The sequence below is a fragment of the Olea europaea genome, chromosome 3 (genome assembly GCF_002742605.1).
Source record: "Olea europaea var. sylvestris chromosome 3, O_europaea_v1, whole genome shotgun sequence".
In the NCBI taxonomy this organism is placed as follows: domain Eukaryota; kingdom Viridiplantae; phylum Streptophyta; class Magnoliopsida; order Lamiales; family Oleaceae; genus Olea; species Olea europaea.
The window spans coordinates 17520220-17546989 of record NC_036239.1 but is presented as its reverse complement, the minus strand read 5'-3'; the positions used below and the strand labels follow the sequence as shown (position 1 = coordinate 17546989).

Here is a 26770-nt window from a genome sequence, read left to right as displayed (position 1 = left end):
ATGAATAGAAAAATGGCAAGAACGAGAACCAAACACGGGCTATATGTATAGAAGGAGCATCACAGAACCCTCCAGATAAGACAAGTGATTTTTTTTCAATAAAATATTCACATGAAACCCACCCAACATGAGAGTTCTATAAGCCTTCTATGAAGATCGTTTCCATACATAGAGAATTAATGAATCGATAAAGTTCTAACGAATTAATCATTGAATTTATACCTCCATCAAGATTTAATTGCTTAACTTTACGCACTGAACTTATACTTCTATCACACTTTACTCGTTGAATTTTAAAATATTTTTGATTGGTCACCGAATTTTACTTATTGAGTCCAATAGTTCAAAATTTGAAAATTTTGAAGTATAAAATGCTATTCACGAAAATGACTCCCTTCTTTCCTCTTGAATTATCTTATGACGACTCTAAATAAATTTTCTATTTTATTTTCTAGACGTACATGAAGATTATAATCTAAATTAAGATTCAAGTCAATTTGAAGGTAACATTTTTCTTTCCTATTGAACATAGATTTTGACAACTAGAGAAATTATATCTTTTTTTACTAATATTAACATACTTGTCTTAGATTGTGAGAGTCTCATTATCTAGTTGATATTTACTTCTTCTTTTTTTAATCTAGATCGAATTTCACAAAAAAATCGACTTTACTAGAAAACATTATGAAGTTCAATAACTACCTGGAGGTATTTTAAAATTCAGTAAGTAAAGCGTAACGGATGAATCAGTTATGTGACTAATGATAAGTGGGTGAAAGAATGCAACGTGTTAAAGTTCCTTGACCATTGGAAGCATCTTAAAGTTTAATAAGTAGAGTGTGACAAATGTATAATTTTAGTGACCACTCGGAAGCATTTTAAAGTTCAATGAGTATAACGTGACATATGTATAAGTTCAATGACCAATGAAACATTTAATTTAGCTTTACCTTAGCGGCGGCTCAGCTCACTTATCAAGCAACAGACTGATGACTGCTCCACACTCGTGATATTTATGCCACTTAATTCATTATTTTATTATCCTTGAGAGTGTTTTAGAACGTTTTAATGTGTATTTTGATGTTGTGATATATGTTGATGAAATTAGAGGAATTATGCAAAAGTTGACAAATTGGATAAAATGACCAAATTGTAAGAGATCCAAAGTTCGGGGACTAAAATGAAAATAATCAAAAATTGTGTCAAACCTCACAATGAAGATCCGAGAGTGCTAAGAGTCAATTGGATGAAGAAAGATGTCAAAGGGATCAAATTTAGTAAAAATATGATCTCAAATCAATTTCCAACCAAAAAAATTATAATCTGGAGTTTTAGTCTCATATTGAGACAAACTTTTGGCATAGCAAATGATCGAATTGGAGAATTATGTCTGAAATAAAGCCCTTTGAGTTATATTTCTAGCAAGCTTTGAATCATCTCAATCTGACATCAAACGAGAAAGTTATAATAAAAATACTAAAAGAGACGCAAACTGCCTTTTTCACCCGAACCTGGCTTCGTGGAGCCAATCTTGGGCGCTGCAGGGCCCCTGCTGCTGAAATTCACCAGTAAACGCGGCGCCAAGGTGCTGCTGATGGGCACCAAGGCGCCGCCAGTGTTGCAACTAGAGTTTTCAAGCATTTAAATTATTTTTGGCCCCAATTCGTCTCCACCTCTTTCCAAGTCTCCAAAACACTATAAATACCAGATCAAAAACCTAATTTTGGGAGACAATTCAACCCTACAATTTAAAAAATTCAATCGAATAAAATGGGGGGCAAGATTCAAGAAATCAAAGGGAGGCAAGAACAACATCGATGAAGAAGATTGGAGATCTACCCAAAAACTAGTTTTTTCTATTCTCTTCTTTATGTTGTTTATTTTGAATTGTACAGATTTCATGTTTCCTTTCATGAACTAAATAATTCTCTTGGGGTTTGATTAGCCAAAATATGAGGATATGATTTGATTTTGCCATAGTTATTTCTATTTATTTTTCACACATGTTTAATCGTATTATGATTATAATGTTTTCAATTAATTGGCCACTAATTGAATGAATAGATGCTAGTCAATTCCGACACTCAAGAGAGGAAAATTTAGCCATGATCATAAGATTGACACAACATAGATTTTGAGAGAAAGTATAGGATCTATAAAGCTTACTCTATAAAAAAATCAGGACTTTGATAAATTCTTGATTTTAATTCGAAATAGAGATATTAAAGTTGGAATTTATGATTAATTTCTAGTCGGCACTCGAGAGAGGGAATAGAAATATATTTGAGTTCTTGCTTATAAACATTGGAAAATTGATTAGAAATAAATATATAATTGAGAATCATATTTGATAGTTAGGTGAAATCACAATCCTAGGCTTTCACATCTTGATTATTCTTCTAACTTGCAATTGATTGTTGAGTTTGTCACCACATTCATTGTATTAATTTAGTTTAACTCATAGATTCCAAATTTCATTCATCTAAATAAAGCAGAAGCTACATAATTATGGTATTTAGTAGAAATTGAATTACAATCCATGTGGCTTCGACACTCGAACTCTTTTACTATATTACAAAATTTGACACCATACATTTGCGGTATAAATCACGTTATAGAAAACGCGTGGCATAGACTCGGTACAAGATGGCTTGTGAGAGCACGAGTTGGTTCGAAATCGAGGAGTGAAAATGCATTGCTCACTATACGTAGGGACAAGTTGGCGTTGTTCACAAGCGACTGCAAGCTCGATCTGACCATTTAACACCCCTACTTGTTATAGTGTACAACTACTAACTAAAGATGTATGCCATTTTTACTTTTAATTGTGAACTTGTCGCCTTTGTTAACAAAACTTAAACCAGGGGGTTGGAGCCATTGTCTATACACCGAGAGACCTGGCAAGTGTATCCATGAATTTCAGCCTTTTTCAACAATTTAGAGATCGAGGAACATTTGGACTAGTTAAAGTTGAGATAATGCAAAATCATTTAACCTTTTTAATTGCTCACCTTGTTGTTTCTACACCAAATCAATAGCTTAAGAACTAGATTATTAGTATCTCTCTCCTCTTCGTCCCCGTTCAAAACTCTCAAATATTTTGCAATATGAGACCTACTTTTAAGTGGGATTGAGTTAGCAATTTGGCTAAAGTTTATAAACGATCAAGAGGGTGTTTGGGAGACATTTTTATGTAAAAATAGATTTTTGAATAGTAAATTGATGGAAAATGTGTGATTGAAAAATAAGAAATTTTTTTTTATTTACTTGTAATATTATTTTAATAAAGAATGTGTGGTTGAAAAAAAGATAGAAAAATGCATTTTGAAAAAAATGGGTACCAAACGGGGCCCAAATCACTTTTTTATTCACATTTCATGAAATCTATAAATACACATACTTATTCATCACTTATTTTTATCTATCCATATTTTATAATTTAAATTGTTTACAAGCGCTTCCAAAACCAACTTCAAACTTTTGTTTTAACCAGGGCAGAAATTGCTTCCTCCTAAGCAAAGCTACTTAACTATATATATACCTTCCTCGTCCGTGGATAGTTCAAATCAACAAGCATATTCAACCTACAATGTCTCGGTTCGAGTTGAATTCTGAACATTTTGACGTTTTATGCTTGGAATATACAGAAAAAAGGAACAAGAATATACTTTCTCCAAAATTATTACTTTTATTGGCATAGGTCAATTATAAGAAAATATTACAACACAACTGGCTGACAATATTTTTGAAAATACATGGTTTTACAGGCACTAAACAGAAAGAAATTAATCGAATCAATTTTCAGATGCAGATTGGAAAATGAAGACCGCCGTCAAAACTCCCACCAGTGCTGTAACAGCCAAGGCCACTGTAGGCAAGGGGGCCGTGAGCCCAAAATTCTGCAAGATTAAGAAAACCAACATCAATAAAAAGCAAATGGTGGGAAAAAATACCAATCCTGAACATGCAACAAGAAGATAAGGAACAGAGAAGAATTTAATGGCTATAATTTCAGCTAGACTTGAATTATGCAACTTTCAATTCTGGAAATAAAGAAATTCAAAATATAACATATTCGTCAAGTGCAGAGGATATGTTATTTCCAATTTTGCACATAGGCTGTAATGCTGGAAAAGTTAACAATGTTAGAAGCCAATTTCCATGAAAGACTAACAGTTAAGAATGTTAGAAGACAATTTCAGTCAAAGAATTTAATGAAACATGTGTCTTCTTTAATACTCTAAACTTTTAGATGAATTGCTTCGACATGTTATCTCTTGTATTATCCATTTACAAAAATTGTACACGTGTTAATGCCTTCAATTAAATATGGATCCAAGCTGCATGTGGGGAGATGTGTTCGAAGACAATTTAATTAAATGTGTCCCTTTTCCAAACAGTGTAAGCTTTTTCATGTGATTGTTCAATATTTTCAAGCCCACAAGAGAAGGGTATACCTGGACCCATAATATGAATTTTTGAAAGATAGATAGAAAGGCAAAGCCCGTTAACTGTAAGGAACTAAATACCCGTACGCCGGGCTTAGAGCGCATGAAACTCATCACTACCTCATAAGCGCTCTTTCCGAGGAAGAGGTATCCCCTCTATGCTCTCTCTTTGCTTTCCACTTCTTTTCTATGTGATGATAGCCTCTGGGAGCACCCTTTTATGCCAATGCCAAGTAGGCCCGACTAAGAAGACGTGAATTCAGGGAACCTGGCTCGGGAACAGCTTCTTACTAGTAGGAGCTGAGCCCTCCTTCCCCGAGCCTGTTCAATAGCCCAAACGAGTCGAGTCCGGTGCTCTTTAATTAATGCCCTAGGCGTTAGCATATGGCAGTCTCGTTAACTGTAAGGAACTAAATACCCGTAGATAACCTTATTTAGGTTGTTCTTTTCGAAGGCTTTCATGACAGGATGTAGTTATTGAAGCTGTATCTGGGACCCATATATCTATTCAGATTGGATAGACTTATTTAGTCACACAAAGTATCTCAAACAACAAGAGAAAAGAGCTTCCTTTGAAAAGAACCACCTAAATAAAGTTATCTATAGTTGGAGTCTTGAGATGGAGGAAAGGCTCCAATTTTCTTTTCCTCCATGTCCTCTAGACAATGCTGAATGCCCTTATCTACGTTCCCTATGTTCTAAGTTAAAAACTCAATTGGCACTCTCCATTCTCACTTTTAAGCATAGGAATCATTACGTTAATATAGAACTAAAAGCACTATCATGACTCTCAACCCAAAGGTTGATCTTGAAGACAAAGTAATTGGGGGTGTCACAAGTATATAGAAAATATGTTCTTCAGGCCGACCAAATCTAAATTACATGCATAAGAAACCACAAGTCTGTTAGATGCTGTAAATAGCTAAGTAAATATAAACCATCCTTATATTCAGTCTTGCTTTATGGGAAAGAAGTGAATCAGCAGAATAGAAAGAAGTAACCTAACGTGCAAACTAGAATCAACAAAGCATTTGCAGGCACATGTACCTCTAGAAGTCCTTTTCCTGTTGCTATTTCAATACTAATAGCAGTTGCAAAGCCAACCATTGCCAGTCGTCCAAGCCATACATCCAAACTGCTTCCTTCCTTAGTGCTCTGCTCACATCTTATGGAAACTGATGTTGCTTTGGTTGCAGGGTTTCTTTGGCAATGTCTCTGAATCACTGGAAATGAAAATAAGCTTAGCTAACTACCGCATTCAGTTCACATTCAACTCAACCAACTTTACTACCATAAATGCAAGTAAAGCAAATATAAACCTTAAAATGCATTAGTATTAACTTAAATAAACCAAAAGCATTTGAACCTATGAAAATATCAACAAGAGGGAGAGACGGGCAGGTGTGGCCATGGGAACGTGGTCTTCCTCCTTCTCTCTCAATACCCATTGTGAGTTGAACTAGTTAGTAATAATAAAATTAAATCAAATGTACAGGAGAAAATCCTGATCTTCCAAATTGCTAAAATCCTATTTTCAACAGAAGCTGACGGTTGAATCCAATTTTGAAAATTATTTTCGTACAGATAGAAAAATGTTCACTGCAGTTATTTATATTAGTTGCTGATTGTCAAAAGCACTTCATCTTCAGTTAACAAATATTCTACCCAATTACCAATTATGCTGGATCCCTAACTAAATTAAATCAATACTCAGTAAAATCTTTTCCAGTAGAGCCTGTCCAAAAACCGTAATTCATTCCTATTGCATGTTAGTAGAATTAAGTAAAAATCTTCAAAATCACTGAAACCCAAAAGTATATTATTGCAGCAAACAAAGTCTAAGGGCTTACAGATGGAAGAACCAGTGGCGAATGCCGTTCCAAACTTACGGGAGAAACCAGCAGTTGAGATTACTGTTGCCGGAGTTGACACGAAAACATCTGGAAACCCACACATTTATTCAATGTCATTATAGTTTTACCTGAAGCTTGAAGAATAGTACCTATGAAAAAATGGGGAAAAAATATAATTACCTCGAATAGAAGTGTTATAGCAGAGGGGATTGGAAATTTGAGCCATGGCCATTTTAGGTTGCAGAGAGAAAGTAGATGCAGTCCTCTAAATTGCTATCCCTTTTTTCTCTCATACAAATTGCAAGGCAAAGAACGAAGTAGAAAAGGACACGTGTCATATCCCTCTCCCTTAGGATTTTGGTGAAATAAGGATCTGATCTTTTATTTATCCTTTTTCTTTTAATAGGTTGTCTTAAAGGTGAAAAAGCGTGCCATGCTCAGGTTGGTTCAACTTAAATAAGTTAATTAAAATTTATTTAATAATTAATTTTAATCATATACCTTTTAAAACTCACAATTTTTTAATATATTTCATTAATTTTTATCAAAAACTCCTTAAAATCTTCCTTCTTTTTTTATTTTTTTATATCTAAATCAAATAGGGGCTATAACTTGTTAACTTCATCTCAATTATATCAAACAAGCTTATGGCATGTTATGGTTCATATAAAATGACGTCATGTTACTGACTTCGGATGAAGGTTTAAAGAGTTTGATGGTCGATAAGTCACTCATCTAAGGCCTTCATAATAGTCAGTTAACTCTTTCTTTTTTACATTTTGACCATGTTTCCCCTTGTCGCCATAATTCCTTGACGGGCGAAGTCGAAACATTTTGTCAACTTAAGCATGAGGAATTCAGTGCTGATGATCAAAACGTGGAGAAATAAGATATTCTTCGTTCTACGCTCTTTGACAAGCATTTGTCGCAATAGGCCGTGTGAACCTAAACCTTGTCTTCTTACTCGAAACTTTAAGAATGCTTGTAAAAAATCTGAAAAATTATTTTGGAGTTCCCATGTTAAAACTACCTAACTCTAGAGAATACTCCTAGCACCCAAATAACTAATGATCCACACAATGGTCTTGTTGATTCTCTGTCTTGTCTTCCTGTGGACCAAATATGATCTAATTTAATCATAAATATTTGTAAATCACAATGTGAAAAGCTTTGATATCGATTTATTTATTTATTTCTCTATATTCCGTTATATTATCTAATTTTTCCTTAAAAATCCTAATATTTGCAATCAAATTTCTTATCTTCAAATTTAGGCACGAAGATCCCGAACTATTTAACTGAAATTTGGACGTAGTATGTCATTGAGAGCTAATTGTACAATTATAATGAAATGTCAGATTTAGCAGCTTACTTCTTATTGTGATTTAGGCCTCGTTTGTTTATCATTTTTGGAAAAATGAGAATGAAAAATATAGCCGTTATGGACCCAACACAAGCGATAAAAATTCAAATTTAGTGGCTTGATGTGATAAATAATAGTCATATTTTTCATTTTAATGAGAAAAGAATGAGAAACAAACGAGAGCTTAGAAATCAACTTGCTGGCTGCTAAGACAATAAATTAAGGACCATCGCTGTAATTTTTCTAGAAATAGATAGATTATGGACCAATATATTATTTCAGAATTCAAATATTAAATTGTGATGGAAACTGTGCAATTGACAGGAAATGTTTTACAAATGTTACTATTAATTTAAACAATCTCCATAATATACAGTAACATCAACTCGTGACTTGCTTCAAAATATGTAATATTTTTGTTTGTTATAGAAAAGAACACAAGGTAATGCTTTTACTTTAAACAATAATCTTCCTACCTTTTCTTTTTTTTTTTTTGGGAATGTTTGGACATTGTAAAGGTTTTCTTATCCCTATTTGTTTCGACTTATTTCCTTGGATTAAGTAGCGATTAGCAACAAAAGTTTAAACGTTTTCGATTTGGTAGAAACTTTACCAAGTACGAGTACTGTATATTGAATTCAAACTTGTATAATTGTATTGTTTACTATATGAGAGCCTCTGCACTCTTACTTTTCACAAATTTCTATCATGTCTCCAAAAATTCGAACTCAAAAATTTTGCTTTATGAAAAACTTGAGTTAAATCTTGGTATTAAAAATTTGGGTATAGAGGTTAGGTCGTTACACATACATAAAATGTTTGGTCAAACATTAAGCATTAAAAGTGTTTTTTTGAAAAGCAAGTAAAGAATTATTTTAAAAATATAAGTTATTGAACAAAATATTCAACGAGAAAGTTAGCTTTTAAAAAAGTTCATACCTGTTTGATAAAATTTTATCTGATTAAAGTTAGTTTTAATTGCTTCTACTTTTTTTTTTTTTAAGCTTTGTGTTGCTAGTTGAGTAGTTGCATAGCAAGTGGACTCAACATAACCACTGGTGAATGGCGATTGGTATTTTTAATGTTCTAACACGAGTGAGTGGGTAGAGAATATTCAAGTGTGTAAGTCGGTAGAAAGGGTGACTAGACCGCACTTTGACTCTCGGACTGCGCCTTGACCTCTCCAATGTACGTGGAACGAGTTTCTTTTTGTACAGCTTGTGAAATAGAAATACTATCAACATTATACCTGTTTTTGAACTTAAAGCATCTAATTCTGAAGTCAAATCAAATGGAGTAAGACTACAACTAGCAGTTATCACAAAAGACTGAACTTGGAAATTTCAAAGGCACAAGTCAGATATAGATTAAAGTAATTCTCAGTATCAATCTAAAAATATGTTTGAACTGAAAAGTTTTGCTAAAGACTTATATCTTTGTACAACAATGAAACAGACGAAGTGACGTGAAAATGAATCACGAAGCTAACTTTAAATTTCTCAAGATGAAGGCTGTAGGTGTCGTGGAACATATATTTAAAGTATGCTAACATAAGAATATCATCTTCGAGTGTTCAACTGTCTCATCTAAAAGTATGGACTAATACACTCAAATCCCCCTTCACGTGCAAGTAAGGCTTATTTTTCCATCAGCGGCCGCTATGTAGAGATTTGGCTCAAAACTTTTTAATGTTCAAATACCTTGTTGCATCATTTCATCTAAAACCATCGTTTCAAGATTCATGACAGTATCTAATTTTTGCTTTTTGGGGTAAATTTGGAAGATGTACAGGTGGTATGGGAAAGATTGAATAAAGTCAGTAGAGGGTGGACTTTAGCTACTCCACAAATGTCCTCTGGGGTCCAACTCATTGTACGTGTCTTGTAGCAAAAATGCATAAAAATTAAAGATTCCTCTCTGCTTTTTCTTCCTAAATAAATGCAAGAAAGAATTCAAGTTTACAAGGCTTTAACAAAGTAGTGAAGTACAATACTAGCAATTCACTACATTTTCCCATGCTCCATAAAATTTTAATATATCTCCATATCTAATTATCACCTTTTGTTCTCTTCTCGTTTTCTCATCCCATTAAAGTTGGGGTCGGCTCTGTGAATCCTTTTTGTTTCTTCGTTTTATTATATGTTCGATAATCTATAGCAATGATTTCCCTATTCTCTTAACAACTTCCCATTATTCTCTCCAGATTTTAATTCCTATCTTTTTCTGGTGAACAAAACAACATATTCGTAGTTGGTTGCGTTCTTTCCCTTCTTCTTCCTTGTCAAATAGGGGTCTCTTCAGTATACAGTGCTGAAGTGTTTTTAATTCTTGAAACAATGAGCTGGAGAACCAGAAGAAATAATCAGCTTTGTTTCAGTACATTTTCACTTTTTCTTCTATTCCTTATGGTTCCTGCTCTTGGCCTCAACTTAGATGGAAGTCTTTTGCTTTCTTTCAAGTACTCTATTCTAAGTGACCCTTTGTCAGTTCTTGATAATTGGGACTACAATGATATTACACCATGTCTATGGACTGGTGTAACTTGTGCTCAAGTCGAAACCTCGACTGGTGCTCCAGACATGTTTCGAGTCATTAGCCTCGTCCTCCCAAACTCCAAGCTCTTTGGAACAATCCCAGAAGATTTAGGCTTCATTCAACATCTCCAGACCCTAGATCTTTCCAAAAACTTCTTGATTGGAACTCTCCCGACTTCAATTTTCAATGCTTCAGAACTTGAGGTTCTTTCTCTGTCCAACAATTCAATTTCCGGTGGACTTCAAGAATTCACTGTAGGAGGAAACAGTCTGAAGGTTCTTAATCTCTCCAAAAATGCATTGGTCGGAAATGTTCCGAAGAGTTTAACTTCTTTGAAAAATCTGACAGTGGTTTCTTTGAGAAGTAACTATTTTTCAGGCCTAATTCCAGGGGGAGTTCAGTATATTGAAGTCCTGGATTTTTCTTCGAATTTGTTTAAAGGATCATTGCCTGTTGAATTTGGTGGGGAAAATTTGAGATACTTGAATCTTTCTTCCAACAAGCTTTCTGGAGTAGTACCTTCAGATTTTGCGAAGAAAATCCCAGCAAATTCGACTATTGATCTTTCGTTCAATAGCCTGACAGGAGAAATCCCGGAATCAAAGGCCTTATCTAACCAGAAAACTGATTCTTATGCAGGAAATATAGATCTCTGTGGGAAGCCACTCAAAAAGCTTTGTACAGTTCCCTCAACACTGTCAAATCCACCAAACGTTTCAACAAATACTTCTCCTCCTGCAATTGCAGCCATACCAAAAACAATCGGCTCGACCCCCCTGCCAGATTCTCCAGGAACAACTTCAACTGCAGCTCAGGATCCACCACAACATGGGTTAAAACCTGGGGCAATAGCGGGAATCGCGTTTGGGGACTTAGCCGGTATTGGAGTTCTTGCAATAGTCCTCCTTTATGTGTATCAATTGAAGAAGAAGAAAAAGGCAGATTCTGCACACAAAGAGACTCCAGAGGTCAGTGTACATCAGTTCAAGAAAAATTCAGAACCACCAGTCGAGAAAGAAGCACGAAATTTTTCAACTTGGTTGTGCCTAAGTATCCAGAATGGAGAAGAAACATCTGAAGCCACAGGATCGGACAGTGATGACTACAATGACAGGCACTGCCATGCCATTGATGATCAAGTAGACAACGAAAAGCAGCAGGCTGAGGAAAAAAAGAATCAGAGGTCCCTTGTGATGGTTGATGGGGAGACGGAACTTGAATTCGAGACGCTGTTAAAGGCTTCAGCTTATATACTAGGATCTAGTAGTGCCAGTATAGTATACAAAGCTGTGCTTCAAGATGGAACATCATTTGCTGTTAGGAGAATCGGAGAAAGTGGAGTCAAAAAACTTAAGGAATTCGAGAATCTAGTTAAGATCATCGCGAAGTTACGTCATCCCAATTTAGTTCTTGTAAGAGGGTTCTATTGGGGAGATGTTGAAAAGCTTGTAATCTATGACTTTCTCTGCAATGGAAGCTTGGCCAATGTTGGTTTCAGTAAGTTTTTAATTTTCCATGAATTCTACCTATTTCTGAATTTTTATTATCAATGTCATATTATAATTTTCCGCCAGATTTTCATAATATTAGTGTTTGCACAAGTTTCAGCCAGTATTTTCTCTCAAAATTTTTGCACTTCTATTATTGTTTGGTAGTATTGACATCAGTTTTTTCAGAAGTTGCATGTAGTCCCATATCTTTCATGGCAAGTCTTGTTGATTTTGTCCCTGATTTTTCCAATAAATTTGGGACCATGAGTAGTATTTTTAGTTATTTTCAGATACATTTACTATCAAAATAGCGACCACTCCTGTGGTACATATGTTGTCCCCAAAAGGTCTTCCCTGTGAGGGAAATAACTCTGAAAATGCTTGTCCATAGAAAACACATAATAAGACAGAGACATTTGCAGCATTACCTCGTAGTTCTGTCTACAATACATAGTCTCAGGCTTAACAGTAGTCGATAGTATTAAGAAATTTAAAAAAAAAAAAAAAAAATTTAATCTTGTTCATTACTCCATACAAAACATGCACTTAACTGTGTAATTAATTAAAGGGCATCTTTCTTTTCAGGAAAAACCGGTTCATCTCCATATCATTTGCCTTTCAAAATTCGGCTTAAGATTGCGAAAGGAGTTGCCAGGGGACTGACTTACATCCATGAGAAGAAACATGTACATGGCAATATCAAGCCTAGCAACATTCTGTTGACAGCAGAAATGGAGCCCGTGATCAGTGATTTAGGAATCCATTGGCTTATATATGGCAAGCGTAGCCTAAAATCCGATAGTTCTGCTAGGCATTATGGTAGCAAGAGATCAACATCTTCACACGATAACGTACATGATCATCAGTCGATTAATGGAAGCCCCTCCATTGCGCCGGTAGTCTTTGTTGGGTGCACGTCCCCATATCATGCACCGGAGTCACACAAAAACCTCAAGCCTAATCCCAAGTGGGATGTTTATTCCTTCGGAATTTTGTTGCTTGAGCTTATAACAGGAAAAGTATTTTCGGACCGAGAGTTGAGCCAATGGACCAGTGATTCGGTTGTCCAGGATCCGAACTGGGTTCTAAGGATGGCTGACATGGCAATAAGAGGTGATGTGGCTATCCAAGAGGAAGCCATGTTATCGTTGTTTAAGCTTGGATTTTCTTGTGCTTCATTGGTTCCAAAGAAAAGACCTTCCATGAAAGATGCATTACATGTCCTTGAAAAAATGCCATGAAGGCCATCCCTTTGTTCTTTCTTGACTTGGAATATTTGGTGCAGAATAAAGGGATTGAATCTTGTTAATAATTGACGAAAAGCTGTAAGTTTTATCGATTAATCAAATTGCTAGTACTATGTATGATGTTTTCTTGGGATGATCTTTTCTTTGTCGTTAGGCAATTACACACAATTATTGAACTTTTAACATGCCAAAGAAGTTGACTAAAAGTTGTCATAGAAAGAAAAGAAAGCTGACTAATTGATGGTAAGAGAAGCATGTGACTAACTTTGTGTTTGTTTTCTGGTTGATCTTAATACAAATCCACTAACAGCATCCTTAATTTTTGTCTGTTTTGCAAGCTCTGGAATAGATGAAGAGGGATGGAAGCAAGTTGAATTTTAAAAGAATTTACCTAAATTTCACAGAGTCATCAACCTTTCACCTTTGTCTCTAAGAACTGTGGCACCACTGTTTTCAGATAGCGAAAAATGTTTATTTGAACATTAAATAATCACGTGACACGGTAAAGTTGTACGTAAATAGTTCTTTTATTAAAATAATTTAAATAGTGACGTCAACTTTCTTGTAAGAATACGAACATGATAGAATTTGTCTATACTTGTGAAACTTATCTCCTTCAACCCATTGCAACATAGCATGAGTTTTACGTGAACATTCATCGTTTAAAGAAATATTTTCTATTAGCTGGGGACATATGTGCTACACTTAAAAAGAATTAGAACAACAGTGGAATTTATCCAAAATTAATATCAAATTAACAAGGATTTTCGCCGAAAACAGTCACTTATTTTATGATCATTTACGCCGGTTATTTAAAAAAGGAGAAAAGTGGTTGGAATGAAAACGTAAAAGGGGATAAGTTGGGATGATTTCTGCAATTTATCCTCATACACGAAAAATAATAAAATAATAAAATAAAATAAAATAAAAGTATAAGTACTAATTTGAAATTCTATTTCTTGATATGTATCTTTTAATTTTGGAAACTTATAAAATTCTTTGTCAAATCCTGATCAATAAACGTCCCAAATCTTTCAAATTGTGTCTAATTAAATTAAGGTATTATAGACGTTCCCTCTTTTCCATCCCCGAGCATTTTGAATTTTCCATTTCTCTAAAAATCTCATTATTGGTCCATTCTTCATCGAAATAGTGAATTAGAAATGATGTATAGTTTATTGTATAGATAATTAAGCTCCAGTTTGACAATCATTCTTTGGGAAAAATAATGTTTGAAATAATGATTTTTAAGAAAATATGTGGTTAAAAAATATGAAAATGTTTTATGTTTACGTATAGAGTATTTTATTGTGCGAATATGTGATTAAAAATGAGTATGTAGAAAAAAGGTTTCAAATAATAGATCTTTAATATACTACCTACAAAAAATGGGTTAATTACTTCATTGCTCATTGAACTATAATCCCCACTACTTAACAACAAAACTTTAAAACGTAGCTGGTTGATCATTGAACTTTGAGTCGTATTACCCATTCATCATTGGGATGAATTCTCTTCGACAAATTGCCCACGCGATATATACTAATTCGACATGGTGCGTCTAGAGGAAATCCGGGTCTTGCAGGTGGTGGAGGTCTGGTTCAAATATGTATACCGAGATTCATGCTCTTTGGGATGGTTTAAATTTATGTGAAGAGTTGGGCTTGTATGGGGTAATGGTAGAATCTGATTCCCTCTTTGTGATAATCTGGTTGATGAGAGGTAAATGTAATTTGTGGTGCTTCCGGGATATTTTGGAGGATATCATGGTGTTGGTTTGCAAGCTTAATGCCTTGGTGTCCCATTTTTTATTTTTATTTTTATTTTTTGTTGCAAATCGAATATGGTGGCAGATTTCCTTGCAAAGGAGGCAACTACTGGTTCATCCTTAACGTTTCATTGTGGAGGATGTTGAGTTAATTGTTCCAATGGTCACTGAATTTAGGTCCATATTTTTTATTAGTCACTAAAGTATAAAATGCCGAGTTTTGGTCACCGAATTTAGGTCCATATCTTCGATTGCTCATTGAAGTTTAAAATGTCAAGTTTTGACCGCTGAACTTTGAAAAATGTCGAATTTTAGTCACTGAGCTTAGGTTCATTTCTTCGATTGATTACTGAAATTTAAGATGTCGAGTTTTGGCCACTAAAATTTGAAAAATGTTGTACATTACTTACTGAACTTTGAAAAATATTGTACATTATTCACTGAACTTTGAAAAATGATGTACATTACTCACTGTAAACTCGATATTTTTCAAAATTCAACAGTTGTGCTAGTGAGTAACGTACGGTATATTCCAAAATTTAGTGGTTAAAAATCAACATCTAAAATTTCAGCGAGCAATCAAAGATATAGACCTAATTTCAGTGATAAAAACTTGACATTTTTCAAAGTTCAGCGGTTAAAACTCGACATTTTAAATTTCAGTGACCAATCAAAGTCATGAACCTAAGTTCCATAAGCAATCGAAGATATTGAACTAAGTTCAATGATCAAAATTCGACAATTTAAATTTCAGTGATCAATAAAAAACATGAACCTAAGTTCAAAGACTATTGGAACAATTAACTCGAGGCACAACTGGTAGGAATTTTGCACACATCCAGATGGGTACTTACATATTCGCGTCCTTAATTTTTCTAGTTGGGATGTCAGTTTGTTTGAGAGATGTAACCGTGGTTTTCCTCCATAAGGGGGGTTTCCATATTCCAATAAATCTAAATTTTGATTATAAAATAAAAAATAATACCTTCATCTTCCTCGCCTACGCACCCCTACCATGACAACAATTCATGAATTTATACTACATGTACATAATAATTTATATATGCTTGATGTGGGGAAATGTGATTGAGTCAAAATTTCTTCCAAAAAAAAAAAACCTTCTTCACTCTGTTTTTGATACTTCATTTGTGTGTAAACTATTATATATCTCCTTATGTGCAAGTAACATTATTTTTCTTTCTATATTGTTGAGTTAATAATCAAAATGCTCATTGAACTTTGCAAAAAGTCTTCATCGAGTCACTGAAATTTAAAAAATGACCCAAGTCATTACTAAACTTTATAAAAGATTTCCACGAGATCACTAAACTTTTCAAAAGATTTTCAGAGGATCAATGAATTTTAAAAATCATCTCATTCAACACTGAATTTTACAAAAGGTTTTCTAGAGGATCACTGAATCATAGATATCTTTTGCAAAGTTTAGTGATGAATGAAGTGATTTTTAAAGTTTGATGATCATGTGTAAATCTTTTACAAAATTCAGTGACCATTTGAGTTATTAACCCCTATATTGTGCCGCCTCCTCCTAATTTTTAGTTTTATTAGCTAGTGCATTTTTTCTGGATTAATCTTGGTTACAATGGAGTCCTCAATGATGAAATAGACGAGGTTGTAGAAGAGATAATGAGAATTCATAGAGATGAGAGTGAGAAAGATGAAGTCTTATATTTATCTCTCTCTCTCTCTCTCTCTCATATTTAATGTTGCCACGTGGCAAGAATTATTGTCTAATTTATGCCATGTCAGCCCATTTACCACGTGGATAATTCTATCGACAGGATGAAACAGAATCCATCTTAGTGATGGATGGGTTACACGACTCGAATTCAGTGACCAATTAGATAAGTTTTAAAATTAATTATTAAATAGCAACGAAAACTATAGTTGAGGGACCTATAAAATAATTAATCCTAGATGGAGAGTAAAGACAAGAAATAATGAAATGTTGTAGAAAAAAAAGGAGATGCTATAATGAATTTAAAAGCTATTCTTTGCTTCACGGGCCTGTTTATTCTTTAAAGCTATGCAGACTCTACTCTTGCCGGCAGCTCGCTCCGGCGTCGCACCACCAGCTCCACCGTTCACGGCGAGGATAGCAAAGACTCTGCCTTCCTATCTCCACCACCCATTGATTTCCTCTAACGCCACGCCTAACCTTCATTCATCTCTCTCTTCAGTAAAATCACTCCAATTTTTATCTTCACCTTGCTTGATTCTCAAAAATCATGACAGGAAAACCAATGCTTCCTCCCCCATTTCTGCAGAGTTTAGTTCTCCCAGTGACGATTCTGAAAAGGTCAAACTCGCTCAGGTCTCTTTCTTTCTCTATTTTTATGTTCAGTGTTTATTAGCACATTGTGCAATATTTATATGCGTGGCATTTCGATATTTGATGTGTAGATTTTTATTGAGTTGAATTGTGTATTTATGGATTTCAAAATATATTTCTGTTAGTTTGAATTTAGGGTTTAGGGTGTAAACATATGATTGTACAGTGGGGTTTTTGAATTTTGAAACAGACAATTGCTTGTTACAGATTGGGTATCAGGCTATCAGCACAAAATTGAACCTTTAAATTACAGAAATTAACGGGCATTCCCAACTAAGAATTTAGATTTTAAAAGATTATAAATTCTATTGAATTTCGTGGATTTGAATAGATTTTCACATAATCCATAAGAATTTCATTGCGAACTGGGAAATTTCAAAAGAGTCTGCAATGCAAATCTATTGATGAAATTTTTATAAATTCACTGGTTACTGAGAATACCTAAATATCAAATTGAAATCTCAATTGGGGACACCTGAATTTTAATGGATTTTAAGAAAAACTATTAAACTCTCAATTAGGGCCACTTGAATTTAGAAGGATTTTTAAAGTTCATTAAAATTTAAGTTGAAGACAAAAATTAATTTAAATTTTGAGCAATTATTATTATCTGCATTGGATTTAGCAAAATAAATAGGAGCCGGTGTGGTTGGTTCAAATTCCAGTTTAGCCAAATAGGTCTATGCAGTCATTTCTGTTTAAACAATTTGTTTCACAAATTTCAGGTTTATAGTTTCACATTGAAATCTTTTATATGCTTTATATATTCTCTGTCGAGTTTTTCTATTCCTTGATTTTTCTTAATTAGAATGAACAATATGTTGAGTCCATGAGATGTTGTCTGCTAATTGACTGATGGTTTTTAGGTTTCAAAGAGATTAGAGAGCACATCTAGGTATTTCAAGAGACTGGGAGGTTTAGGATTTTGGGGACAGTTAGTTTGCACGGTTGTTGCTGCTGTAATCCTTTCATTTTCAGTCATCGTTACTGGGAAGATTACATCACCAGCTACCTTTTATGCAACTGCTGGTGGCATTGCAGCTGCTTTCGTCTCTGTCTTCTGGTCATTTGGCTATATTCGTTTATCTGATAAGCTTCGGAAAACAGCTAACGATCCTTCAAAGGTATGATACCAATTTTGACTTAAATCCAGAAAGGTTTTTGAACTTTTACTGCCCAATGTTACATTCTTGTATCAATTGTACTTGCTATAGCATTCTGATTGGCATTGTTCCAAATTATTCTTTGAATTATGTTGTTCTTTTGATTGTGAACGTGCATTGGAAATTATTTTACTTTGGATGCTGCAATATTGCTTGAACATCACTAGAAATATATCAGTTACTTGCGACTGACCTGTCCCCCACACATGGCTGGTAACAGCTCAGATGTTCCAGATGACATATATGCTGTATGCATGATATTCCTAGCTTAATTAAACCAAATTGTGGTAAGATTTGTTCCGCTACTGGCTTAGAAACACTCTACTCTTATCCTTTTCTGTAGACATCCAGGAAAATGCAACTATTTGTGCAATTCAACGTTCTTTTTATTACTTGACACTAACCAGTTCCTTTCTTGTGGGCGAAGGGTTTTTTATTATCAATTTATGCAAGATTCTGTTTAAAAAAGGTACATTACATGTATCTCATTATTTGCGTGCGCCAAATTTCACCCTACACTGAATTAGTGCTACACAAGCAAATGCCATTTTGAATGTCACATATTTTTGAGACGGGTGGAGGTTAAGATGTCGAAAACATATTTTCAGGGCTTGTCTTTATTTCTTTGTAAAATTGACATAAATCATTCGGCCCATTTTATAAATCTTTGTTTTTCTTGAATCTTACAGCTTCGTATCATTTATCAATGATAAAGAATAGTTTACACAGATACGTAACTCTGTTCTCTCTTTTTTAAATTTTGTGTACGATGAATTCAGCTCCCAAGTCTAATGTGTTTTCACCTTTCAGGCTCCTCCTCGTGCAGATGTTGTAAGAAGCCTGAAGAACGGAATAGTAGTAAACCTGTTGGGAATGGGCGCTGCTATACTCGGTATGCAAGCAACTGTTGGTTTGTTGGTTGCTAAAGCTCTTACAACCTCGGCCAATCCTTATTACCAGGGTCTCTCTGCTGGGAATAGTCCTGTTCTTGCCTTGGATGTGTTCTTGGTGCAGGTATTCTTCATGCACCTGCCCCTACATTCTTGATTTCAATATTCAAAACTTATTTCCTTGCATCCTATTTTTTGTTTGTGGGCAATTATGTTTGCTTAATCAATTTAACCAAAAAGCATTACTAAACGAAAATTTTTGCTGCCTTGTGAGTTGGTTACTTTTGATAGTAGATAATGACAAACTTTCTGTCTTCATCGGCTTGTGTTACAGGCATCTGCAAATACTATCCTCTCACATTTTTTAGGTCTAGTGTTCTCTTTGGAGCTACTGCGTTCAGTGACATTACCACCTTCAGAAAATGTTCCAGTATTCAAGACTGCATGAGCTTTATGTGCAGGCTGAGTGAAAGTACTTCCGGAAATTTGATGAGAAAAAGATATTGGATACACGGGCTTGGAATATTGTTTGTGAGATGTGTTGAACCTAATTATGCACTTTCTTTAATTATGTAACAATACTCTTCTTGATGCAATTCCAAGGCAGAGCTGAGTTATTGTACTCAATCAATCAAGCTTTGAAAAATGAAGTGGAGTACTTTTTTTTTCTTTTTCTAATGCTATTGTGCCGATAATGTCTGGTTTTATTCAATGTGCCCTGTGAAGTAGCGTTACAAGTCTATCGACATTTAAGAAATGATAGTACCTGGGTGGGAGAGGGGAGCAAAGGTGTTAAATGAGATTCACCTGAATTACACGCAATTCCTGCTAAGTTCCTAGTTCTGATAGTTCAACAACTAACCACAGCAACATAAGAAAGGTGAAAAAAAATAAAAGAAGGAATTCAAGCTACATTATTTATCATGCTTAAGCCTAGAATTGAAGTTCTCAGTCCAACATCTATAAATAATAAATAATTATACAAGAAACAAACAATATAAAATAATTAGTGCTACCCTCTTAAACTACCGTAAAGCAGAAAGGTTCAGCAATAATCTTGTCTAAGCCTAAATACGTAAGAAATGCAATCACTAATCTCAAAGGCTACCAAGGTGCAATCAAACCCCTTCATCACCCAAGGATCATGCTCAGAAATCCTTCCAAGTACCATACGTTTGAGTCAACCCCTAAACACATGTTTAAGTGATGCTCTACATGATTTGATCGGCCAAAAATGCTTTTACCCTCTTAAACTACCGTAAAGCAGAAAGGTTCAGCAATAATCTTGTCTAAGCCTAAATACGTAAGAAATGCAATCACTAATCGCAAAGGCTACCAAGGTGCAATCAAACCCCTTCATCACCCAAGGATCATGCTCAGAAATCCTTCCAAGTACCATACGTTTGAGTCAACCCCTAAACACATGTTTAAGTGATGCTCTACATGATTTGATCGGCCAAAAATGCTTCAGCGAAAAGAGATAGGTCAATTCATTCTTCAACACACTCCTGCCTCGTATTTTTTACAGTATCTTGTGCCATACTTCGAGAATGAGACAGCATGTGACAACTCCTCGAGCTCTAGAATTGGGGACGGGTACATCATTATTTAGTTAGCAACGGAAAATGGTGAAATTGACCTCAATAAGCAGGTAAAAATATAACATTAAACCCCGTATTTCTTCTAGAGAATCTCTTAATTGTTCCAAAGCAACTAGAAAGTGATTCTTTAACCGGAAAGAATTCAGTTTAGATGTAACATATTTATTCCAAAGTTTTCACAACTCAATCATAGATGATTCCGAAGTCACAAGCCATCCGTCATTCTAAAGCAATCACCAGAAAGACAAAATAACGAATAAATAATGAAACTTCAAAATAACAGATCAAGCATCAGGGTAGCATAAAGATGAAATTTGCTGTAGCAACCATCTATTCAGAACATAAAGAAATATTGCAGTTGGAAAGGGCAGTTCATGCGTCTTTTGCTTCTAGAATATGCTGAAGCTGAACACAATAAAAACAAGAAAGTAGCAATTTCTACCATCAGCTAGTTTTTCACATGAGAAAAAGCACCAATTCACCTACCATCCGCAAGCAAACACTCATGCACCTGCTTCAGCAGATTTTGGCTGCCGCCTTGATTCCTCATTGGCATTCCTTAGGAACTGATCCCAACCGCTGCCTGGGCTTGTATCTAGATAATCGTAAGGAACTGCAGTCTTTAAACCTGGACGAATACCACAGCTGTTCTCTACAATTCTAAACTCCAATTCATGGTCTTCATCCTTTAACTTATCCTCCAATTCCTCCCAAGTAAACAACAATGGCAAGGTAAACCCACCCCAAGGGTTAAAATCCAAAAGTTTAACTCGTCCATCTCTTGTGACATAAACATCAAACGTGTAACTTTCAGACTCAAAATTTTCCATCACCTTCTCCACAAAAAATCCTCTGATTGTCATTTTCAAATTGTCTTTCTCAAGAAGAACAGGATAAAAATTAGTGACCTCACGTTGGGAGATTCCAACAAGATTCCGATTGCATACAAAGCAACGAAATTCCATATGAGGCTGCAGGGAAGGGTACCACTTGCGAAGTGCGAGGTAAAAACTCAGTGGCCTTGATGCAGTCTTGTCACAACACAAATCATATGCATGAGAAAGATCATGGACCAGAGAGTCGGAAGATTTCAGCAAAAGAGAAATCTCAGAGAAATTGGTGCATTTGAGGTTTCCAGTTGAACTTATCCATGCAGAGTCTTTAGGTGCACTCCAGTTAAGCTTGGGAAATGCAGCACCCCCAAGGAATTCAATGGATTCTTTAATCCTCATTTCCAGTTCTGGGAAAGAAGGGGGTGGTGATGGTTCTTCAGCTTCATCTCCAGAACCTTCAGACGCCACAAAATCTTCTTCCTCTTCGGGCTTATTAACTCTTTTTGGGAGGGCATCATCATTTGAAATGGAAAGAGGCAGAAGGAAGGGACCAGAATCGTCGAGAAGGTACTGAATAAAGGACTCCGGGAGCTCATGAATCTGGGTTTTTATTGATACAGATTCGAATTTTGGATACCATTCCTGAATCTGACATCTATTTATTTCTTCTTCCTTCATTTTAAGAACCAAAAATTTACTGCTTCTTTGTAACAAAGGGAGAGACCTTCCTTCACAAAACTGATCAGTTCCAAAACAAATAGTTAGCAATTCCATAACTTTAAGAAGAGATGGTAATTGAATAGAACGAATAGAATTTCTTAAAACAAGGGGGTGTTGGTTCACTGTTTTCAGTTTTGTAAAATACATAATACTAGTTTAGTTTGATATTTTTGAAAATAAATTTTAAATTCATAACATAAAACTCAAAATATATTTTTGAAGTTTTAGTGATTTCCGTGAAACAATAAAAGGGCAGAAAATAAGCATTTAAAATTTTTTTTTATTTAAACAGAAAAAATAAATTAGTTAAAGTTCTTATTGATTATATTTAAATAAAAATTCTAAAAAAATTATTTAAATGAAAATGGGTAAAAAAATCTCAGCCCATATCATTAATTTTTTTATTTTTTTTTTATTACTATGTTTTGCCACCTCAATTTATAATTTGTTCGTATTTTACTTTTGTAGCGAAAAAAAAAATTGTAAAATTCACCAACTTTAAAATATATGTGTTACCTATATTAGAATAAAATTGTTTTGTTTTACTAGATAATCAAATTCATTAAAGAAAATATCATAAAACAATTTTTAAAAATTCCAAACCAAACATATCTATTAGTTTTCTGCTTTTAGATACATTTTTTCAGAATAACAAGAAAAACGTGTTTTCGACAATATTAAAAGAGACCCTTATAGAATAATGAAAAAAAAAAAAAAAAGGTTTAAAACTGAATACAAACCAACCCGGTCTAAACTATTTCGGATAGTTATGGCAATAAGCTAAAATGAGTAAAGTAAATAAAATCATATAGCCAAACCACATTTATTAAGAACATGACGTATTTTATTGTAGTTTTAAACCATGGATGAAAGGGGAAATCATAGCAGTTCAGTGAGAATCCAAATATCTAGGGTTCCTGATTCAGCACTATAATACTCCTCGATTCCATGAAATGCTTCTCATTCCCATTTATTTTTCAAAGAATAATGCTACTTGCAGTTACTCACTATCACAGTTGATCTACGTGATATACATGTGAGGGTTAATAATTTGATATATAAGACAAGAAAAAATTACCACATTAATACATAAAATCACAAACCGCTACGTAGGATGTCACATAGGGCAACTAAGTGACTATGAATTGCATTACTCTCTTTCAAATTAAAAAACCAAAGAAAATGGAGAAATCCTAGCTTAAAAGTAATATTTTCTTTCTAAATACAGCCTAAGCAATCTTTTTAGACAAATAACTATTGCATTACAGAATTTATCAAAAAAGGCATTGGACCGGCCAGTTCGAACATAAAAACTGGGAACCAGACGTATGACAGGTCCGATTAATGCTGAATTGGTTTCGAGGGGAAAAAACTAGAAAGTTAAGAAGAGTCCGGCAATCTTTCATCAAACTTCTTCCATTTATCTTAGGCTCAATATATGGTACCCAAAAATCTAAAACGACACAAAATTGTGACGCAAGAAAACTTGAAAATATTACAAAAGGCAGCCGCTTTCTCTTCGAGTAAATTTAATCAATGCTCACCCAACTTTGCCTAATATTTCTACTTGCTCACTGAACAATAAGGGGGTGTTTGAGCCACATTATTTTGATAATAATGCATTCTTGAATAGTGTATTGATGGGAAATGTGTGATTAAAAAATAAGAAAAAATATTTTTTTGCGTGTAATATTATTTTATTGAAAAATGTGTAGTTGAAATGATGTCAAATCACTGTTTAAGAATGCATTTTTTTAAAATAATGTGACTCGAACAATCCCTAAATGATAACCCGTTGCTCACTCATCTATCCATTTCCTTACCCATTCATCACCCATTTGATTTCCGTCACCACCCTCCACTAACGGAATGTGCCCCGTAACAGACGGAAATCTGACGTGGCACGTTACATGCATGAAATCAGGCCACATGGATGCGTAAAATCAGGCCACATTGATTAAATTTACTCTATTCTCTCTACATTAACAGTCTTTCGGCAAATTCTTTGTCTCTCCCTACTTTTCATCCTTTGTCTGTCAAAGGCATCAACAATGGCAGAACATCACTCTCTCTCCACTCCGCTACTGTCAACGCTACCATCGGACCATAAGCCCCATTTAGTTATCAACGTTCAAGACCCGGTCCCTAACCAATGGTATCGCCATCTCCGCCACCCATTCCCCCTCTGCTCCCTAGAAAGAATTTTCAATCCATCAAATTCGTGAAGAACCATAGAAATCGCCCCCAAATTTGTGAAGAACCCAAATTCACCCCCAAATCCATGAAGAACCCTAAAAATCGCCCCCAAAATCACAGCTGAAATCTTGAATTTCATCGCGGAAGTTCAAATTAAAATATAAGGCATCTCGAAATTCACCGCGGTCAAGGTGGAAGAACTTGAATTTACAAGAAGGAGAGCCTGTATTGGTCGAAAGAGCCTTATTTCCGACAGGAAATTTCATGAAATGCAGCCGCATTCAACAATATTCATCCAACTTTCAAACCCAAAATGCAGCCACATTCAACAAAACTCATCAAGAAGTTTTACATTAATATTTAGGTAACGAAACCTAGCCCAGCAATATGTCATGGATTGCGACATGGACAGATTAAACCCATTTATAATTCACCAGATTGAGAAGGTTAAAGAGAATGCTCCAAAATAGGTAGAAGAGGAGATTGAAGAACTGACCAAATTTAAGCCATTCATGGGCAAGGGGAGATCCTTGGACAAGGGAGAGGAGTAATAGGTGAAAAAGATGGCAGTGGCATTGGTGGTGTGAGGATGAGAAGGGGAGGAGATGGCGGCAGAGAGGAGGAGGATGATGACTGGCGCAGGTGGTTCTGGTGTTTCTGAAAAATTGGCCATGTGGCCTGATTTCATGCATGTAACGTGCCTCATCGGATTTCCGTCCAATAAGTGGCACATTTCGTTAATGGAGGGTGACGGAAATCAAATGGGTGATGAATGGGTAAGGAAATGGATAGATGAGTGAGCAACGGGTTATCATTTAGGGATTGTTCGAGTCACATTATTTTAAAAAAATGCATTCTTAAACAGTGATTTGACATCATTTCAACTACACATTTTTCAATAAAATAATATTACACGCAAAAAAATATTTTTTCTTATTTTTTAATCACACATTTCCCATCAATACACTATTCAAGAATGCATTATTATCAAAATTATATATATATCAATAAATGATTTTTTATTTAACAATATTATTTTCGATTCGACCTTCTAACCTGGACCCTCTCTCCGGGTCGATTTTCAAAATATTGGAATTTATTCAACAATAATTCCTCCTACAAGTGCCAATAGACAATATTACTTACTAATAACCAGAAGATTAAAATAGGACAAAAATCTAATTAATCAAACCTCAAGTAATCTCCGCAAGTGTCTGGTGGCGGCGGATCTTGTATTTCACCTATTACACTTTGAGGGACGCGATGTTTTCAAGAAAATTCGCTGCTAGAGGAAGATTATAACCAAGAAACAACAATTTTGGAAAAAATAAAAATAAATGCTCAGGAGCTGAGTTGAAATTAAATCATTCACCAACCTTTTTTACACAAATAAATCTGATACTGCCGATGCCGACGGAACACGTGCCCCTTTCCCCTCTGCTTCACACAAATTTATCTTACCTTGAAGAGAGGCTTTTAACTGGGCTTAGAGTAACAATGGATAAAGCGTGGTTGTTTGTGCAATTAATTCGTCACTCCAATTCACTTTCACTGTTTCACAATACTGATCTAGAAAATTATCACGTGAGATCTGGAAACACGATTTAAAATTAATATTTCGAAAGTTCATTTTTTTCCTTATTGCTTCACTGAGGAGCTAGGCTTAAAAATAGGAAATAAAGAGACAGACTGATATTTCAGAAAATGATTGGGTATTTTTATTTTTATTTTTCAAACTGTTCAATTAAATATTGACATGTGTCCTATTTGAATTTGAGTCTAAATGTGTAGCAAGATTAATCCACCCCACCTTATTCCATATCCACTAACATCCCTACTTTCATCCAAGGCCAGTACTGTGATTGTCGGGGCCTGAGGCCAAGTGTGTAAATTAGGCGTCCAGCAAAAGTAACGTAAATGCAAAATTTAACGGTGTATTATGCGATCTATTGATAATTTAAAAAATTAATATTAAAACAACAACCAAATATATTATCTATTTACCCAAAATTCCCAAATTGTTGAATTCTAGAACAACAACCAAATTGCTGAATTTGAAACACACAAAAATTTATTTTTATTATACAAAGAACTTGTATAATTAATTTTTGACAAACATACATTGCTAAAATAATTTCATTCTAAGCAAGCACATCAATCTTTAATTATATCATTCCTCTAAATTCTCTCACAACAATGCACTGCCCATCTGCTCTTCTGTATCTTTCGTTCTGACTATTTTTCCTGCTCTCTTCCTTTTTTCTCTCACTAATCTCTTTCTCTCTCTGCCCATTATCTTCACACTTTGAG

At 34.7% G+C, this 26770-nt stretch overlaps 4 protein-coding genes across 7 annotated transcripts; 2 read left to right on the top strand and 2 right to left on the bottom strand.

Moving 5' to 3' along the window:
* Positions 1-3654: 3654 nt before the first annotated feature.
* Positions 3655-6637, bottom strand: LOC111387890 (stress enhanced protein 1, chloroplastic-like). The gene is made up of 4 exons (XM_023012489.1): positions 6482-6637; positions 6299-6388; positions 5496-5671; positions 3655-3899 (listed from the first exon to the last, which is right to left on the bottom strand). Exons 1-4 carry the CDS (start codon positions 6531-6533, stop codon positions 3795-3797), a joined length of 423 nt encoding a protein of 140 aa, XP_022868257.1. The 5' UTR covers positions 6534-6637; the 3' UTR covers positions 3655-3794.
* Positions 6638-9596: 2959 nt separating this feature from the next.
* On the top strand, positions 9597-13053 carry LOC111387883 (probable LRR receptor-like serine/threonine-protein kinase At4g37250). Its single transcript, XM_023012478.1, has 2 exons — positions 9597-11696; positions 12275-13053. Exons 1-2 carry the CDS (start codon positions 10001-10003, stop codon positions 12928-12930), a joined length of 2352 nt encoding a protein of 783 aa, XP_022868246.1. The 5' UTR covers positions 9597-10000; the 3' UTR covers positions 12931-13053.
* A 3633-nt stretch (positions 13054-16686) lies between these two features.
* Positions 16687-19760, top strand: LOC111387876 (protein TIC 21, chloroplastic-like). The gene is made up of 4 exons (XM_023012474.1): positions 16687-17039; positions 17924-18181; positions 19031-19234; positions 19445-19760. The coding sequence occupies exons 1-4, from the start codon at positions 16752-16754 to the stop codon at positions 19556-19558; spliced, it is 864 nt and encodes a 287-aa protein (XP_022868242.1). The 5' UTR covers positions 16687-16751; the 3' UTR covers positions 19559-19760.
* A 612-nt stretch (positions 19761-20372) lies between these two features.
* Positions 20373-26045, bottom strand: LOC111387847 (cell division cycle protein 123 homolog). Of its 4 annotated transcripts, XM_023012459.1 has the most exons (4): positions 25837-26045; positions 25653-25742; positions 21198-22282; positions 20373-20690 (listed from the first exon to the last, which is right to left on the bottom strand). In XM_023012459.1, exon 3 carries the CDS (start codon positions 22220-22222, stop codon positions 21215-21217), a length of 1008 nt encoding a protein of 335 aa, XP_022868227.1. In that variant the 5' UTR covers positions 22223-22282; positions 25653-25742; positions 25837-26045; the 3' UTR covers positions 20373-20690; positions 21198-21214. The 4 variants fall into 4 exon arrangements, with proteins under 4 accessions (XP_022868227.1, XP_022868220.1, XP_022868212.1 ...); XM_023012452.1 differs by lacking the exon at positions 20373-20690 and having other exon boundaries at positions 20964-22282; positions 25653-25745; positions 25837-26043; XM_023012444.1 differs by lacking the exon at positions 20373-20690 and having other exon boundaries at positions 20964-22282; positions 25837-26043.
* Positions 26046-26770: the final 725 nt, after the last annotated feature.

Coding starts and splice junctions, on each gene's coding strand:
- LOC111387883 (XM_023012478.1), top strand. CDS start 10,001: ATGAGCTGGAGAACCAGAAGAAATAATCAGCTTTGTTTCAGTACATTT. Junction 11,697..12,274: donor CTTGGCCAATGTTGGTTTCA/GTAAGTTTTTAA, acceptor CTTTCTTTTCAG/GAAAAACCGGTTCATCTCCA.
- LOC111387876 (XM_023012474.1), top strand. CDS start 16,752: ATGCAGACTCTACTCTTGCCGGCAGCTCGCTCCGGCGTCGCACCACCA. Junction 18,182..19,030: donor CAGCTAACGATCCTTCAAAG/GTATGATACCAA, acceptor TTCACCTTTCAG/GCTCCTCCTCGTGCAGATGT. Junction 19,235..19,444: donor TGGATGTGTTCTTGGTGCAG/GTATTCTTCATG, acceptor CTTGTGTTACAG/GCATCTGCAAATACTATCCT.
- LOC111387890 (XM_023012489.1), bottom strand. CDS start 6,533: ATGGCCATGGCTCAAATTTCCAATCCCCTCTGCTATAACACTTCTATT. Junction 6,389..6,481: donor CTATAACACTTCTATTCGAG/GTAATTATATTT, acceptor GTGGGTTTCCAG/ATGTTTTCGTGTCAACTCCG. Junction 5,672..6,298: donor CGCCACTGGTTCTTCCATCT/GTAAGCCCTTAG, acceptor TTTCATTTCCAG/TGATTCAGAGACATTGCCAA.
- LOC111387847 (XM_023012459.1), bottom strand. CDS start 22,222: ATGAAGGAAGAAGAAATAAATAGATGTCAGATTCAGGAATGGTATCCA.